The following is a 19,192-nucleotide window of genomic DNA, read 5'->3' as shown; positions in this document are numbered from 1 at the left end:
CAAGTGGGTCCCTGACCCCTGAGTAGCCTAACTGGGAGACATCCCCCACTAGGGGCAGTCTGACACCCCACACCTCACAGGGTGGAGTACACCCCTGAGAGGAAGCTTCCAAAGCAAGAATCAGACTGGTACACTCGTTGTTCAGAAATATTCTATCTTCTGCTGCCTCTGCTGCTGATACCCAGGCAAACAGGGTCTGGAGTGGACCTCAAGCCATCTCCAACAGACCTACAGCTGAGGGTCCTGACTGTTAGAAGGAAAACTATCAAACAGGAAGGACACCTACACCAAAACCCCATCAGTACATCACCATCATCAAAGACCAAAGGCAGATAAAACCACAAAGATGGGGAAAAAGCAGGGCAGAAAAGCTGGAAATTCAAAAAATAAGAGCGCATCTCCCCCAGCAAAGGAGCGCAGCTCATCGCCAGCAACGGATCAAAGCTGGACGGAGAATGACTTTGACGAGATGAGAGAAGAAGGCTTCAGTCCATCAAATTTCTCAGAGCTAAAGGAGGAATTATGTACCCAGCGCAAAGAAACTAAAAATCTTGAAAAAAAGTGGAAGAATTGATGGCTAGAGTAATTAATGCAGAGAAGGTCATAAACGAAATGAAAGAGATGAAAACCATGACACGAGAAATACGTGACAAATGCACAAGCTTCAGTAACCGACTCGATCAACTGGAAGAAAGAGTATCTGCGATTGAGGATCAAATGAATGAAATGAAGCGAGAAGAGAAACCAAAAGAAAAAAGAAGAAAAAGAAATGAACAAAGCCTGCAAGAAGTATGGGATTATGTAAAAAGACCAAATCTACGTCTGATTGGGGTGCCTGAAAGTGAGGGGGAAAATGGAACCAAGTTGGAAAACACTCTTCAGGATATCATCCAGGAGAACTTCCCCAACCTAGTAGGGCAGGCCAACATTCAAATCCAGGAAATACAGAGAACGCCACAAAGATACTCCTCGAGAAGAGCAACTCCAAGACACATAATTGCCAGATTCACCAAAGTTGAAATGAAGGAAAAAATCGTAAGGGCAGCCAGAGAGAAAGGTCGGGTTACCCACAAAGGGAAGCCTATCAGACTAACAGCAGATCTCTCGGCAGAAACTCTCCAAGCCAGAAGAGAGTGGGGGCCAATATTCAACATTCTTAAAGAAAAGAATTTTAAACCCAGAATTTCATATCCAGCCAAACTAAGTTTCATAAGTGAAGGAGAAATAAAATCCTTTACAGATAAGCAAATGCTTAGAGATTTTGTCACCACTAGGCCTGCCTTACAAGAGACCCTGAAGGAAGCACTAAACATGGAAAGGAACAACCGGTACCAGCCATTGCAAAAACATGCCAAAATGTAAAGACCATCGAGGCTAGGAAGAAACTGCATCAACTAATGAGCAAAATAACCAGTTAATATCATAATGGCAGGATCAAGTTCACACATAACAATCTTAACCTTAAATGTAAATGGACTAAATGCTCCAATTAAAAGACACAGACTGGCAAACTGGATAGAGTCAAGACCCATCAGTCTGCTGTATTCAGGAGACCCATCTCACACGCAGAGACATACATAGGCTCAAAATAAAGGGATGGAGGAAGATTTACCAAGCAAATGGAGAACAAAAAAAAGGGGGGTTGCAATACTAGTCTCTGATAAAACAGACTTTAAACCATCAAAGATCAAAAGAGACAAAGAAGGCCATTACATAATGGTAAAGGGATCAATTCAACAGGAAGAGCTAACTATCCTAAATATATATGCACCCAATACAGGAGCACCCAGATTCATAAAGCAAGTCCTTAGAGACTTACAAAGAGACTTAGACTCCCATACAATAATAATGGGAGACTTCAACACTCCACTGTCAACATTAGACAGATCAACGAGACAGAAAGTTAACAAGGATATCCAGGAATTGAACTCATCTCTGCAGCAAGCAGACCTAATAGACATCTATAGAACTCTCCACCCCAAATCAACAGAATATACATTCTTCTCAGCACCACATCGTACTTACTCCAAAATCGACCACGTAATTGGAAGTAAAGCACTCCTCAGCAAATGTACAAGAACAGAAATTATAACAAACTGTCTCTCAGACCACAGTGCAATCAAACTAGAACTCAGGACTAAGAAACTCAATCAAAACCGCTCAACTACATGGAAACTGAACAACCTGCTCCTGAATGACTACTGGATACATAACGAAATGAAGGCAGAAATAAAGATGTTCTTTGAAACCAATGAGAACAAAGATACAACATACCAGAATCTCTGGGACACATTTAAAGCAGTGTGTAGAGGGAAATTTATAGCACTAAATGCCCACAAGAGAAAGCAGGAAGGATCTAAAATTGACACTCTAACATCACAATTAAAAGAACTAGAGAAGCAAGAGCAAACACATTCGAAAGCTAGCAGAAGGCAAGAAATAACTAAGATCAGAGCAGAACTGAAGGAGATAGAGACACAAAAAACTCTCCAAAAAATCAATGAATCCAGGAGTTGGTTTTTTGAAAAGATCAACAAAATTGACAGACCACTAGCAAGACTAATAAAGAAGAAAAGAGAGAAGAATCAAATCGACGCAATTAAAAATGATAAAGGGGATATCACCACCGACCCCACAGAAATACAAACTACCATCAGAGAATACTATAAACACCTCTACGCAAATAAACTGGAAAATCTAGAAGAAATGGATAATTTCCTGGACACTTACACTCTTCCAAGACTAAACCAGGAAGAAGTTGAATCCCTGAATAGACCAATAGCAGGCTCTGAAATTGAGGCAATAATTAATAGCCTACCAACCAAAAAAAGTCCAGGACCAGATGGATTCACAGCTGAATTCTACCAGAGGTACAAGGAGGAGTTGGTACCATTCCTTCTGAAACTATTCCAATCAATAGAAAAAGAGGGAATCCTCCCTAACTCATTTTATGAGGCCAACATCATCCTGATACCAAAGCCTGGCAGAGACACAACAAAAAAAGAGAATTTTAGACCAATATCCCTGATGAACATCGATGCAAAAATCCTCAATAAAATACTGGCAAACCGGATTCAGCAACACATCAAAAAGCTTATCCACCATGATCAAGTGGGCTTCATCCCTGGGATGCAAGGCTGGTTCAACATTCGCAAATCAATAAACATAATCCAGCATATAAACAGAACCAAAGACAAGAACCACATGATTATCTCAATTGATGCAGAAAAGGCTTTTGACATAATTCAACAGCCCTTCATGCTAAAAACGCTCAATAAATTCGGTATTGATGGAACGTACCTCAAAATAATAAGAGCTATTTATAACAAACCCACAGCCAATATCATACTGAATGGGCAAAAACTGGAAAAATTCCCTTTGAAAACTGGCACAAGACAGGGATGCCCTCTCTCACCACTCCTATTCAACATAGTGTTGGAAGTTCTGGCTAGGGCAATTAGGCAAGAGAAAGAAATCAAGGGTATTCAGTTAGGAAAAGAAGAAGTCAAACTGTCCCTGTTTGCAGATGACATGATTGTATATTTAGAAAACCCCATTGTCTCAGCCCAAAATCTCCTTAAGCTGATAAGCAACTTCAGCAAAGTCTCAGGATACAAAATTAATGTGCAAAAATCACAAGCATTCTTATACACCAGTAACAGACAAACAGAGAGCCAAATCAGGAATGAACTTCCATTCACAATTGCTTCAAAGAGAATAAAATACCTAGGAATCCAACTTACAAGGGATGTAAAGGACCTCTTCAAGGAGAACTACAAACCACTGCTCAGTGAAATCAAAGAGGACACAAACAAATGGAAGAACATACCATGCTCATGGATAGGAAGAATCAATATCGTGAAAATGGCCATACTGCCCAAGGTAATTTATAGATTCAATGCCATCCCCATCAAGCTACCAATGACTTTCTTCACAGAATTGGAAAAAACTGCTTTAAAGTTCATATGGAACCAAAAAAGAGCCCGCATCTCCAAGACAATCCTAAGTCAAAAGAACAAAGCTGGAGGCATCACGCTACCTGACTTCAAACTATACTACAAGGCTACAGTAACCAAAACAGCATGGTACTGGTACCAAAACAGAGATATAGACCAATGGAACAGAACAGAGTCCTCAGAAATAATACCACACATCTACAGCCATCTGATCTTTGACAAACCTGAGAGAAACAAGAAATGGGGAAAGGATTCCCTATTTAATAAATGGTGCTGGGAAAATTGGCTAGCCATAAGTAGAAAGCTGAAACTGGATCCTTTCCTTACTCCTTATACGAAAATTAATTCAAGATGGATTAGAGACTTAAATGTTAGACCTAATACCATAAAAATCCTAGAGGAAAACCTAGGTAGTACCATTCAGGACATAGGATGGGCAAAGACTTCATGTCTAAAACACCAAAAGCAACGGCAGCAAAAGCCAAAATTGACAAATGGGATCTCATTAAATTAAAGAGCTTCTGCACAGCAAAAGAAACTACCATCAGAGTGAACAGGCAACCTACAGAATGGGAGAAAATTTTTGCAATCTACTCATCTGACAAAGGGCTAATATCCAGAACCTACAAAGAACTCAAACAAATTTACAAGAAAAAAACAAACAACCCCATCAAAAAGTGGGCAAAGGATATGAACAGACATTTCTCAAAAGAAGACATTCATACAGCCAACAGACACATGAAAAAATGCTCATCATCACTGGCCATCAGAGAAATGCAAATCAAAACCACAATGAGATACCATCTCACACCAGTTAGAATGGCGATCATTAAAAAGTCAGAAAACAACAGGTGCTGGAGAGGATGTGGAGAAATAGGAACACTTTTACACTGTTGGTGGGATTGTAAACTAGTTCAACCATTATGGAAAACAGTATGGCGATTCCTCAAGGATCTAGAACTAGATGTACCATATGACCCAGCCATCCCATTACTGGGGATATACCCAAAGGATTATAAATTATGCTGCTATAAAGACACATGCACACGTATGTTTATTGCAGCACTATCCACAATAGCAAAGACTTGGAATCAACCCAAATGTCCATCAGTGACAGATTGGATTAAGAAAATGTGGCACATATACACCATGGAATACTATGCAGCCATCAAAAAGGATGAGTTTGCGTCCTTTGTAGGGACATGGATGCAGCTGGAAACCATCATTCTTAGCAAACTATCACAAGAACAGAAAACCAAACACCGCATGTTCTCACTCATAGGTGGGAACTGAACAATGAGATCACTTGGACTCAGGAAGGGGAACATCACACACAGGGGCCTATCATGGGGAGGGGGGAGGGGGAAGGGAGTGCATTGGGAGTTATACCTGATGTAAATGACGAGTTGACGGGTGCAGCACACCAACATGGCACAAGTATACATATGTAACAAACCTGCACGTTATGCACATGTACCCTACAACTTAAAGTACAATAATAATAAATAAATTAAAAAAAAAAAAAAAGAGATGGCAGAGGTAGAAAACCCCTTCATAAGCCCCTCCTAGATGACATTTATTTGTCTCCAGCCTCCTTTTTTTTTTTTTTCTTTTTGATACGGAGTCTTGGTCTGTCACCCAAGCTGGAGTGCAATGGCACGATCTTGGCTCACTACAACCTTGGCCTCCCGGGTTCAAGCAATTCTCCTGCCTCAGTCTCCCGAGTAGCTGAGACTACAGGTGCCTGCCACCATGCCTGGCCTAATTTTTGTTTTAGTAGGGATGGGGTTTCACCATGTTGGCCAGGCTGGTCTCGAACTCCTGACCTCAGATGATCTGTCAACCTTGGCCTCCCAAAGTGCTGGGATTACAGGCAACAGCATTTTTAAGAAGCGGCCTGTGTGCAGCGCGTAGATCTTCCTGCCTTTTGAATGGGAAAGCAAAGCACACCATTCATTCTGGACGGCCCCCAAAAGACTTCACTAACTTGGGAGACAGGCATCAGCAGAGGGCCTGTTTCTGAGATGGATCATTTAGATCCATGCTCCACAAATTCTCCTGTACACTCCAGTCCCCTTGGGATCTTGTCAAAACATGGTTTTTGATTCAGAAGGTGTGGGGTGGGACATGAGATTCAGGATTAAAAAAAAAAAAAGCCAGATGCTGATGCAGCTGGCTCATGCACCACACTTTGAATAGCAAGAAGTTACATTTAATTCTCACGACTCAGGGGCTCTAGGCTTTGAAAATTTCAATGCTCACTTCTGTGCATGAGATGTGAAGATGAAAGTGGAGGCTTTTGGGCCGAGCGTGGTGGCTGATGCCTATAATCCCAGCACTTTGGCAGGCCGAGGTGGGCGGATCACCTGAGGTCAGGAGTTTGAGATCAGCCTGGCCAACATAGTGAAACCCCGTCTCTACCAAAAATACAAAAAATTGCCGGGCATAGTGGCAGGTGCCTGTAATCCCAGTTACTTGGGAGGCTGAGACAGGAGAATTACTTGAATCCGGGAGGTGAAGGTTGCAGTGAGCCGAGACCACACCATTGCACTCCAGCCTGGGTGTCAGAGCGAGGTTCCATTTCAAAAAAAAAAAAAAAAAGTGGAGGCTTTTGCAGAGTAAGTGAGTTCTCCCTGTGAGGCTCAAACTTCTGAGATATTGGGGGAACTTTAACTTTGATATGAAGCTATAATGGGCATTAACACCTAGCAAGACAGGCGCCAGACAGCAAGTCTCAAAGAGAACCACACCATTGTTAGCTTACAGGACAAGGGCTCCAGCGTCACGTCGAACGTCTCCTTCTTGAATTCTGCCTTCGAGACCCCGGTGTAGAAGGTGATGTTGGCTGAGAGATAAGCTGTGATGGTGTAATGGTTGTGGCTGTTGTTCCGGAAGGTGATGGTGAGCTTGAGGTCTTTTCCCAGCACGGCATTTTCCACTTCAAAGTCCATGTCAACTTTGGACCTCGATTTCATGACACCCTCTGTATTGAGGGGCTTTTTAGCTCCATACATCAGGGCCGTTTCTAGGGCCAGTCTCTCTTCTTCTTGACCTGGGGGAGATCCAGAGATAATGACAGGGAAAAATACAATCCACCAGAGAGAAAGTCACATTAATGGATGCACTGTGTGCTGCACTTGTTGGGGTGCTTCTATAAAACAAGCTTCAGACCTCCCCGGGAGGCAGGTGCCATCATTATTCTTATGTTATAAATTCTGCAATGTCAGATTCCCAGAGAGTCAGTGACCAGCCTAGGCTGCGAGTTAGGAGGTGACAGTGTTGGGATCTATCCAGAAAGGGGTTTCTCTGGGGCCACTATTTCAGGGGGTGGGAGGTAAAATTGGCAATGTCTATCTCTTCTTAAACTGTGGTGTCAGTTTGCTTGCCTTCCTTAGTCCCAGCCATGTGGCTAGAATTTGGGGACCTCTAACAATTGGGAATAATTGCCTCTTGCCATTCCACCTCCTGCAATGTAACTTTTCCCTCTGATTTGTGAATCCTCTCTCCCAATAAGACCTGTCTTCCTCATCTCTCCTTCCACTTGGGCCTGTCCCACTTGCTCTTTGCTGAGCTGACCCTTGAGGGCTCCTGCCCTGTTCTTCCCTATCTTACTCAATTGCCATTGCCCCCAACGCCCATGCTGTGGCAGAAGGCAGAAATCACTTTTTACCAAAACTTGCATCCCCCAGTCCCCAAGGATGCTGGGCTCTGGCAAGACATTAAAAAGGCGACCCTGCCCAAGGTGCTTCGGTCAGATCCCTTGGAGGGGCACTAGTTGTCCAGCGCCTCCTGGAGATGTTCTCCACCTTCATTAGCAGATTAGAGGTTCTAAGTGAAGCCCAGCAGCAAGGACACCTCTTTGCTTTTCTTTACACAAGGTTTCCCAAACTCATCTGACACTGAGGGCAGTTTTTTGAGGGACATCTATTGACATATGGTGGTGCACCTAAGTTCTAATGCAGTTTGAGGTGTATGTGCTGCTTTTATGAAAATGTTTTGTGCAGGGTTTCCAAAGTGGTTGTGATGGAGATGAAGGGAGGAAGAGGAGGATAGTAAGCTCTGGAAGAAGAAAAATATAGCTTTGTCTAAGTGAGGAAGCAAAAAATACAGATACAAGTCCGGCCGCAGAGGGAGCTTGTGCCTCAGACACTGAGAAGTTGGGAGGATGGTCCTTACAGAGCCTTGGACAAAAGGCTTTGCCTTGGGGACAGGGCTCGTGCAGATGTGAGGGATGGTCGTTATCCTCTTTTCCATCCTAAATACCTTTGGGTTTATGTTTGTGCATCCCTAAGGATAGAGATGAGAAGATGAAGGCAAATTCCTTGGCTTGTAAAAACTAGGCTTTAGAATGGCTAGTGAAAAAAAAATCACTTTAAAATAAGAATCCTACGTTTTATAATTATGCTAGTTTAAAGGTACTCTCTTCTACTTTATCTAGTTCATAATGAAATGCAATGGTGACTGAGAGGTCAATGAATCATCACAACCCTCACTGAGGGCTAGCTGTGTGCCAAGCACCGGGATAAGTGCTTTTGTGCATTGTGTCATTTGATCCTCATAACAACTCTACAAGACAGACGCCATTATTACCATCACTTTCCTTGTTTGTAAAATAAGGGTGTCTACATCCTAGGTTTATCAGGCGAATTAGAGGTAGTAGATATATAATACATGGAAGCTGCTCTGCAAAGACAGAGAAAACGACAGAAGGCATTGCATACAAATATGAATGTGTATTTGTGTGTGTGTGTTTGTGTGTGTGTGTGTGTGTGTGTGTGTGTGTGTGTGTGTATTAACGATTTCCCTGATTGTCAAGACTGCAAGAATGTGCCAGGAACTGTTAGTCTAGGACAAGCATCGGCTAGGGCCCTCGGAGGGAGATAAGAAAAAGGGAAGGAGGGGTGAGGACAAGGGAAGTGCAGTGAAATATTTTAGCAGAAATCATCTGGCCAATAGATCCATGAGAAGAGAGCATTAATGATGATCACTTTGGATGGGGGCCAAATATGCATTGAGGCAAAATGCAGGAGGCAAATTTGAGCAGCAGGAACGTATCAGAGAGGAGCTGAGCTGGCCAAGGTGAGGGGAATGGGAGAAGAAGCCTTGAGGGCAGCTATTAGCAACTTCACGACCTGCCATGGGTGGAGGCACCTGGAGCTTCCTTCCTGGGGAAGCAGCAGCCTCTGTGAGCAGAGACCGCCAGGCAGAGGCAGGCAGGCTGGGGCTGTTCCAGGAAGCACAGACCCGGAGAGGAGAAAACAACTGCAGGCTTTCCCAGAGCCTGGCAGAGTAATTCCTGTTTCTCTACAGTTATGCTCTGTGCTCTGGCGTCTTACATAATTCAGGGCCACAGGCAACATTTTAGTGCTATGAAAGATTTATCCAAAGCCAGATTTTATTTTCTGAGATTCTTCTACAGCCTCTGGGTGCAAAGTCAAAAATATCTTTCCATTAACTAGGATGTAATAAAAGAGCCCTTTTACGCTGGACGAAGATTCTTCTCATTGTTCTGGCTTTAGCTCCGCTGTCACCTCCCCTGTCCTCCCCCTCTTACCTTGTGTAATGTGTCCCCAAATTCTAGTCCTCTCGGCTCTCCCTAACACATACCTGGCTTTATTTCCTCTTCCTTGTCACAGTACTAGTTACTATGTGACGTTATCTTCCCTGCTGGAATGCAAGCTCCATGAGAACAGAGACATGATATGGCTTGTCCACCTCTGCATCCCCAGGCCCTGAAACCCAGCCTGGCACAGAGGATCTGAAGGATTGAGGTTTGGAGAAGCACTTTGCTTTCAGCCAGAGATAAAATTTTCCTCTTCATAATGGTCCAGTTTAGGACATTTTATGTTCAACCAAGCCCAGCTGTGAAAGTGCCTCCCCAGTAACCATTCATTCAAATCATCTCACGCTGTTGGAAACTCCATAATGTTCCAAACACCGTGCTAGGCACTAGGCACAGAGGAGAGACACAGACTTTCCCTCACTGGTGCAGAAGGAACAAGTGAAGAGCAATCCCAGCACAGATGTGTTCACCACAGATGCTGGGACGAAGCTTGGCCTGCAGTGCATGGGGACAGGAAGGGGCGTGGGAGGCTTCTCGGAGTTTTTGGAGTCCTGGCAAGGCCTGGGAGGCAGGGGGAGCTTGGCTTGTTGGAGGAACTGCTAGCAGGTCCCTGGCCTCTGCATATAATACCTGTGGGGGCATGCTCAGGAGGTGCAGTCACCAGGTGCCAAAAAGCCACTTAGCAAGAGGCTTTGTGAGTTAGGACTGGATGCCCTGGAGGCCACAGGGGGAGAGGGGGTGGGGGTTTTAAGCAGTACTAGAAGAGGCTCAGGGTTTTGTTTGTTTGTTTTGTTTTGTTTTTACACATTTACAGAGTTTTTAAAAAATTTTTCATTATACTTTAAGTTCTAGGGTACATGTGCACAACGTGCAGGTTTGCTACATATGTATCCATGTGCCATGTTGGTTTGCTGCACCCATTAACTCATCATCTACATTAGGTATTTCTCCTAAGGCTATCTCTCCCCCCTCCCCCCACCCCACAACCGCCAGGTGTGTGATGTTCCCCTTCCTGTGTCCAAGTGATCTCATTGTTCAATTCCCACCTATGAGTGAGAACACGCGGTGTTTGTTTTTCTGTTCTTGCGATAGTTTGCTGAGAATGGTTTCCAGCTGCAGAGGCTCAGGTTTATGTTTCAGATATTACTTTGGCAGCAAGGCAAGGGCTAGGCTGAGGAAAGGAGGGCCTGAGGAAGTAAGGTGGAATTGGGAAGCTAGAGCAAGTATTTTTCCAGGAGAAAACTAATCATAGGCCAAACGAATAGGAGTAGTATGGCAGGAATAATAGAATTACTAGTAATAGGGGAAACTTTCATTGGACACTTATTATGTGGCAGGAACTATATTAAGAGTTGTACACACCAGATAATGTTTAATTTTCAGGCTATGGAGCTGGAGGGGAGGGGATGCATTTGAGAACGATTTCAGAGGGGACATTTCGAGGATTTGTTGCTCGACTCATTCTTAAGTAGCTAAATTTGAGTGGATGGTGGTTCTATTCACCAGAGTAGGGGCAGTGGGAGAAACAGATCTGAGGTGAGGGAGGGAGTGAGTGGTGTCATTTGGGAAGTTCCAAGTCAGGTTTCTGTGGGACATTTAGGTAAAGTCCGGGTGGAGACGCAGACATGGGGTGATCAGTATATACGTGAACATTAACACCAGCTATGTGGGAAGAACTTCAGGTGGGTGGGAATGGAGCTCAAGGATAGAAGCCTAGAATGAAGTGGCATTGGAAGGGGCTGAAGAAAGGGGAAAGCTTATAGTCAAAAAGAGATGCGAAAAGAGGGTCAGGTAGGAGGGGGTGGAACCAGGAGAAAGTAACATTGTAGAAACAAAGAGAAGACAGAATTGCAAGGAAAGGGAGTGAACAACAGCACCAGGAAGTGTAGGAAAGTCAAATAAGCTGAAATCTGACAATTGGGTGGTCTTGGCAACCTTGAGAACAACTTCAAGGATGTGCTGGTAACAGAAATCAGGACAGAGTGTGCGCAGAAGGAGTGGAGAAGCAACACAGCAGGATCCAAGTCCAGGCAGCGCTCCAGGATGGCAAGGAGGCGAGGAGGAAGAGACAGTGGTGAAAAAGATTTTTGTAATTTTTTTTAAAACACAGCAGACATTTGAGCCTGCTTAAATGCTGATTGGAAGGAGACAATAGAGAAGGAGAGGTGGAAATACCAGTGACCCTGGGAGCAAAGAGGGAATGGGATCAACACATTGTCATCAAACAAGATATATTGCCACTGGAGAAGTCTTCAGAATTCTGGTTTTCAAAGTCTTATCGTTTCTTAATTGTATATCTCGAAAAAAGTTATAAAATTAATAATAAGCTTTAGTAAGTTGAAGTGAAAATGATCTTTCCATGATTTAATTCATTAAAATAGTTAATTCCTAAATCTAGTAATAATTTGTTTCCTGTGATTCTGCTCATTTCCATATTTTGGTGTCTACACTCAGCATTTATGGATCAGAGAAATTATAAGAGATTCAACGGTGAGAATCAGGGTGAGAATCAGACGGTGAGAATCAGAGTGGGAAGCACCTAGCCACGGATATGATGAGTCCTCACTGCATGCCAGTGGCCAGTGGTGGCTATCAATCCCTCTATCCCACCATATTCAGATGCAGTCTTGGTGTTCTTCTCAAAACAACACTCTACTTGGTCATTTCCAAAGTTCCAGTTTGAAATGTATATGCCACCCTTGATTAAGGAACTATCCACTTGGGGTCAACTCCAGCCCAGAAGCAGGATGAATTGTCTCTTACAACCATCTGTGTGGGTTTAGGGATTCTTCCAGTTGGACCAGACCTCCACATTGTCCCTCTCCCTCGGCCTTGCCTTCTTGCTAAACTCCAGAGGCCTGGACCTCAGATGTCTTCCTCATGCAGTGCGGACACATTTTGTTTTAATTTGGTAGCCACCCCCAGCCAAGCCCCTGACTCCTGTTTTGTGGACTGGGTTTTGGTCTTTCCTCTCATGGCATCTGATTCTGTCCCATTCCTGAGTTGGCCTTCACTGTCACCTCCATGCTGACAGCTAATGGCAGCTGTGCTCAGCTCCATGGTTTCCACAAGACATCTGTCATGTGGACAGATCGCTTCCTGCTGCCCCTAGCTGCCTATAGGTGCAACATTTGTTCGCTACTCTATCAGGTCAGGACTTCTTCCAAATAGGAGAGTTCTCACCACAATCCCTGCCTTACTGCCTTTTCCTGGGGACCTCTTTCCCCAGCTTCACCTGCCAATTCTTCTGTGTCCTTTGGGCTTAGCGAGCCCATCACTAACTTCCTCCACGAGGCCTTCCCCAATTGCCAATTCTTGGCTGGGAGCCCTTCTCTGCGCCCGGCAGCACCTGTCCACCCTGTGCCAGAGCAATTCTCACCCAGCACAGTGAGGGCTGCCTTCTGCTTTTCTCCCCAGCTGCATGGGAAGGCAGGGCTGTGCGTGTGTCCAGCTCTACACAGCACTGGAAGATGGCAGGTGGTAAGAGCCAGCTGTCGTGCGGATGAATGTATGAATGAGTGGATGTTGCAGCTAACTTTTCTATGAACTTTCTTTTTTTGTTTTTCCAAACCTTTTTTTGCTTATAACTATAGTAAGAGGGCATTTCTTGTTTGTTTTGTTTTATTTGCACTTATATTGTTTTAAATTTTCCTTTAAGGAAAAATCCAAATGACAAAAAAAAAAAAAAACCTTTGTATCTGTGTTATACAATGGATGATAACCAACAGAAAAGGAAAATGAAGCATTTCAAAAATACAGTGAAAATTCACTAGTTCAGATAACAAAAATTCTGACTTTCTGAGACTATGCACAAGTGTTCTCAATTCAGCAAGCTTCTTTATAGTGCAAATTACTTTTGTAAATAAGAGCAGAGCGACTGTCTAAAATATTTAAAACAAATTCTGCACTCCTTAACACTTCATGGATTCCAATGAATATTTAGGTATACGCTAATTACTTGTCATTTTTATCCATTCACTAAAGTAAATACTCCTAAGAACCTCTGGCAGTGAATCATTTGCAAAACATATTGCATGTTCACCATGAAGACACCCACGGTCCTCCAGTTCCTGGCCACTGCTGGCCTCGGGCAGCTTTGTCTCCAGTTACTGGGCATTCTGAGCCTGCAGGACCCTAAACACACAGGGCTGCTTCACGCCTCGTAACTTTGATCATGTTCCCACTGCCTGGAAACTCCTGCTTAGCTTTCTTTAACTGAGGTCCACGACTTCGCTTCTCAAGTCTTTCTTTCTCTGAAACAGATGGACTAAAGGTCCCTACTTTTTGTTTCCAAAGACCCCTCTGCACAATAATCCTATCACTCAGACCAGGACAGGAACTGAGTCCTGCTCACTGCTGGGATCTCCAGCACCAAACCAATTACAGGCATAGAGTGGACACTAAGCATTGATTGAGATAGAATTAAACTCAGTAGTGCCATTTGAAACATTCTATGCAATAAAAGTCAACAAAAACCCACCATGACATTATTTTATAATTGAAACTGGCCTTTGGCCTAATTGTCCTGAGTTAGAGAGATTGTATTGTCCTATTAATATTGTATTATCTGCTTTGTAGTATTCCATGATAATGTAATGGAACAATGTATGTGAAAATAACTGGTAAAGTACTAAACCAATGTGAAGTCGTTATTTTAATTTCTATTATTGAACTAAAATTATGTTAGTTACACAGTGTTTTCTAATAGGATTATTTAAAATTAAGGTTCTTATGAGCAAGAACATATTCTATATTCTGTTAAAATAGATATGACTTTAAATCAAATCATTTCACAAGCCATGTGAATGAGAATCCTGCCCAAAGCAAGCTAGCAAAGAAAACTACAATGAAAAATTACATATGTGATGTGTCTTTCACGCATGGAAGTTTATACTTCTGCTGTTGCTACCAAATGCAGCAAATGCCAGCGCATTCTCTGGAACTCATCTCTGAGTGACAATGAATAAGTAAAATCTTCATTCGGTGGTAGTAAATTACCTTCTTGGAATTTGTAAGTATCAGTAATATCCATCATGCCATCTCCTCCAATTTGTTTGGTCACAATTAATTTCCCAATGTGGGTGGCATCCACATTTTCCACCACATGAGTGCCATCTTTCTTAGCTGTAATGTAAATGAGGTCGCTGTTGACCTGAAAACAGGAGAGGAGAGCATTAGCCATCATCACATGCCTGTTGTTGCTAAAGTCTTTAACTGTCCATAATGCAGTCGTCTAGAGATCTCTGGAGCTGACACGCCCCTTTCTTCAACAACATTGGATTTGTATCATAGGACCAAACAGATTTTGAATGTATTCTAAAGGCGAATCTAGTTTATTTAGCAGTACTTTAAATAAAATTTATTTGAGGGGCTGGGCGCAGTGGCTCAAGCCTGTAATCCCAGCACTTTGGGAGGCCGAGACGGGCAGATCACGAGGTTAGGAGATCGAGACCATCCTGGCTAACATGGTGAAACCCCGTCTCTACTAAAAAATACAAAAAACCAGCCAGGCGAGGTGGCGGGCGTCTGTAGTCCCAGCTACTCGGGAGGCTGAGGCAGGAGAATGGCATAAACCTGGGAGGCGGAGCTTGCAGTGAGCTGAGATCCAGCCACTGCACCCCAGCCTGGGCGACAGCACAAGACTCCGTGTCAAAAAAAAAAATAAATAAATAAAAATTTATTTGAGGCTGAGACAATACATTGCCTAAGAAGCAACCATTTTTCTCTCTCCTCTGTCTTCCTGATAAGTCCTACCTCCCATGGGAGAGAAGACAACGCCATGCTGCCATGCCGCCATGCCCATCGCTTGCTTCCCTGGACTGCTTTTGGGCTAACTGTGACTATGTGACCAACTACCAGGAGGAAGAGGAAGTCTGCTAGGTGACTTCTGGGAGACATTTTTCCCCTTAGAAAAAGGAGAGAGGTACACGCATGAGTTTGCCCTTCCCTTTCTGCTTTCAGGTGTTTGCAGGTAAAGTGAAGGAATGCTTGAAGCTGCTGTGGCCATCGTGAGACAGTGAACAGAAACATGGCCGACAATGAGAAGGTGGCAGAGTAGAAAGCTGAGAGGCTTTTGGGTATTTGGGGAACTTAATGATGCTGTTAAATGGCTAAGCCAGCATCAGGACCACCTATTTCAGGATTTCTTATATGAGAAAAATAAGTCCCCATCTGTTTCAGCCACATCAGTTCTGCTACTTGAAGCCAAAAGTATTTAAATTGAACAACAACATTAAATGATCTAGGAGGAACTCAGTCTATTTTCTGTTGGTCCAGCCACTAAAATGTGCTATTTGTGGGACTTGGAAATAGTGTCTTGGGGCCATGCTGGCTGCCCCCAAGCTCTCCCAAGGCCCTGCTTTACCACTCTACTTTCTAGAGACAATGACTAATGTGTGCCTGAAAGCTGACTCTACCAGAGTCTTTTATTACATATTTTACAATCACTTTCTTGAGAATTCCATTTATTATCATGGAAGTGGGCAGGAAGCATGAATTGCACTGCTAATAGTCATTGATGTATTTACTAAATGTTTCCCAAGCTCCTCTCCAAGCCTCAGTTACCCACTCTTTAAATAGGGTGACAATAACTCCTTCTTCATAGGATGATTGGCAGAATTAACAGAAACAAACACACATACATTACTTATCACAGTGTCTGGCATAGAGTAAATGCTCAATAAATGTTATTGACCATAATATATTATTTAATAGTATTGCCAGATATTGTTCAAGGATTCAGAATCCTAATGATGAACAAAATAGATTTGATCTCTGCCATTATAGAGTTTATGCTCTAGTAAGCATGATTCTGTGCATCAGAGTCACCTGGAGAACTTTTTTAACAAAATAGATGCCTGATTAAGGAGGTGGGACCTAAATCACGTGAGGCCCTAAAGTCATTATATTTTACAAAAGGTCTCACACAATTCTGTTGGACAGTCAGGCTCGAGAAGCCCTGCAATATAGTACAATAAGTACCATGAAAGAATAAGTACAAGATACTTTGGACATGGGGCAGTGGGGTCAGGGGTTGGCTAGATAGCAACAGCCAAGGTGAAACCTAGATGGCCTTTGAGGGGAACACTAGATTTGCTGCAAGAAACCTGGGTTCCTATAGTGGGCATGTCCTTGTAGAAAGTGCATGTTAATCTCTATGAACTTCAGTTCCTGATTCTATAAAATAAAAATGATTAAACTTGTTCTGCCAATTTTATGGGAGCATTTTAGGTCAGAGTGAGATAAGATCTATGTGAACATGACTTGTACATTTCAAAATTGAGTAAAAAATATAATAGTCATCATTAGGTAATGGGGAAACTTGAAGATATATCCCTAGGTTTTAAACTTGAGGTTAAAGAGAGCAATTTTACTTTCTCACAGAATGTTCTGAGTGCACATGAAATCGGATTTCTACTAAAGAGGAGATAGCCAACATTTACTGCATACCTACAATGTTTCAGGGACATTTTATAAAGGATTTAGTTTGAACCTCACAACAACAAGCCTGTGAGGTATGTATTGTAACCATACTATGGATGAGGGCACCAAGACTCAGAAGGGGGAGGCAGAGTGTTTGTGGTTTCATGGCTGGGAGCTGGTGGAGAAGAAGCACAAGCCCTGGGCCAGCCCATAGCCCAGCCCTTGGCCTTCACAGCACACTGCCTCTCCTACACCACCCTGCGGGAGCATGAGCACCAGCTTGAGGGGTGAGATGGTTCCACGCTTGCAGCTCAGATTTCTGAGGCTGATAAACGGTGGCCCTGCTCCTCAGCAGAGCAGCCAGAACTCGGTGGTGCTAGCCACATGCTGTGAAAGGCTGAAATGTGAAGTCAGGAATCAGGACAGGAGAGGACACAGCAGATACCTGTGGAATACTAGTCATTTTGGAAACTGAATGAACTGCCTGAGAATTCTGGCATTCCCTCTGGAGGAAGCCATGTAAGTACAAACGGCGACCTCCTCCACTTTCAAATTGTAGCAACAATAATGATAAATATCATCTTAAGCCTTGTAACAGCTTATGATTTTCCAGGGAGACAAGCTAAATATGGAAGTGGCTAGTTCCTGCCGCCCCCCCACCACCTTGAATATGGTTTCAGAAAAACATGTAGGCTAAAATCTCAGGACAGATCAACAGCACTGTCCTTTGTTGAGAAAGGAGAGGGGAAACACCAGTATGGGGTGGTTTCTGTATATGTATGTTGGGGTGGTATGTGGAGGGAAATTATTCTTTCCAAGTGACATTAGAAAGCTTTCTTTTTGGTTTCAGCCTGTAGTGGAACGTTCCTCTATTCTGGCTGTACTAGAAAATCATCTAGGAGCTTAAAAAAGCATCATGATTGGCCCCACCCAAAATCAATTGACTCTCTGGGGTAGAACAGTAGCTAAGTTCAGAGTGTATGGTAAGGAATATTGGACTTAGGCTGTGTGGCTTTGGATGAGTTATTGAATCTCTCTGAGCCTACCTTCCTTGCAGGGCTGGTGGATAGATTGGTACTACTTGTGAAAGCCCTAGGTTTAAGGCTAAATTCTCTTCCTTCTTCTGAATGTAATATAATGTTAGTGATCACCTTTTTCTACCCCTACACTTGAAGAAGTTATCGTCACACAAAATCTGGGCATTGGTGCATGAAATTGGGTGTTCTTTTCACAACACCAAACCCTTGCCTCTTAAGTACAGGCACTTCCTACATAGTAGCCTCTACCATTGGTCGGGGCCATAGGTTCTCAGCACAGGTGGAATGGGAAGGAGGCTTGGGGGCTGCTCTCTGCAAAGGTCCACCCGGGCCCATAGAATGTGAACATTTGTCCACAGGTGGTGGAAGATATGCTCTTCACCACTGAGGCTGGAGATGTGCTCTTGCTTTCAGGACCCTGGACAGAGTTTGCTTTGGTTTGTTCATTGGTTCCCAAGTGGAGATAACCTCATCTGCATGCTCCGCAGAGAAAATGCTGCTTCTCAGAGGGCACATGGAGGCAGTGAATGCCCTCCTGGACCAGGAGGCCTTCCTGGTGCTGGACCCTAGATCCTGCTCTCAGCAATGAAGACACAACAGCTTCTACCTTCATGGAGCTCATATGCTAGAAGGGAGAAATGGAACACACACTAAGGTAGGAGGATGAAAACAACAGGGCAGATGGTGATATTTTAGGTGGAGTGGGGTGGGGTGAGTGAAGGCCTCTTTGAAGAGGTGACCAGAGCAGAGACTTGAGTGCAGAGAGGAACAAAGCCTGCAAAGCATTCTTCCTCCATAGAGTGAAAGATAGTGAGGGCAGCTTTCCTAGCAAAAGGAACAATATGTCCAAAAGTGCGGAACCAAGAGGATGTGTGGATGCTTTCCAAAGAGCAAAAAGCTCAGTATGGCTGGAGGGAAATAAACAAGGGATGAAGTGGAAGGGAAGCCATGGAATCTTGTAAGAATTTACGTTCAATTTTATTGTAAGGGTGGCAGAACTCCACTAGAAGGGTTGGAGCAGGAGTGTGAAGTTTTTGTTTACATTTAAAGAATAATTCTGGTGATCTGTGGAGAATAGACAAAGAAGCAGCAAGAGGGGGATCAGGGAGACAAGTTAGGAGGTAACTTCATGGAGCTTAGTGCTGTACAGTGCTCAGAGGGTAATGACAGAGATTGTAGAAGTGGATGGATTTATGATAAGTTTTGGAAGGTAA

General features: G+C 43.5%; 1 protein-coding gene across 7 annotated transcripts in view; it reads right to left on the bottom strand.

Annotated features, from left to right (window-relative positions):
• F13A1 (coagulation factor XIII A chain) overlaps window positions 1–19,192 on the bottom strand; it is a 461,954-nt gene that overhangs the window by 29,634 nt on the left and 413,128 nt on the right. For all 7 annotated transcript variants that reach the window (XM_065544470.2, XM_065544473.2, XM_065544474.2 and 4 more), the window contains 2 exons: window positions 14,518–14,671; window positions 6,721–7,008 (listed from right to left, as the gene is read on the bottom strand). In XM_065544470.2, the coding sequence (XP_065400542.1) occupies window positions 6,721–7,008; window positions 14,518–14,671 (442 nt within the window). The remainder of the gene's footprint in view (window positions 1–6,720; window positions 7,009–14,517; window positions 14,672–19,192) is intronic.

This window comes from Macaca fascicularis, chromosome 4, assembly GCF_037993035.2.
Source record: "Macaca fascicularis isolate 582-1 chromosome 4, T2T-MFA8v1.1".
In the NCBI taxonomy this organism is placed as follows: Eukaryota; Metazoa; Chordata; class Mammalia; order Primates; family Cercopithecidae; genus Macaca; species Macaca fascicularis.
The sequence above is the reverse complement of the archived record's forward strand: the minus strand, read 5'-3'. Positions and strand labels throughout refer to the sequence as shown.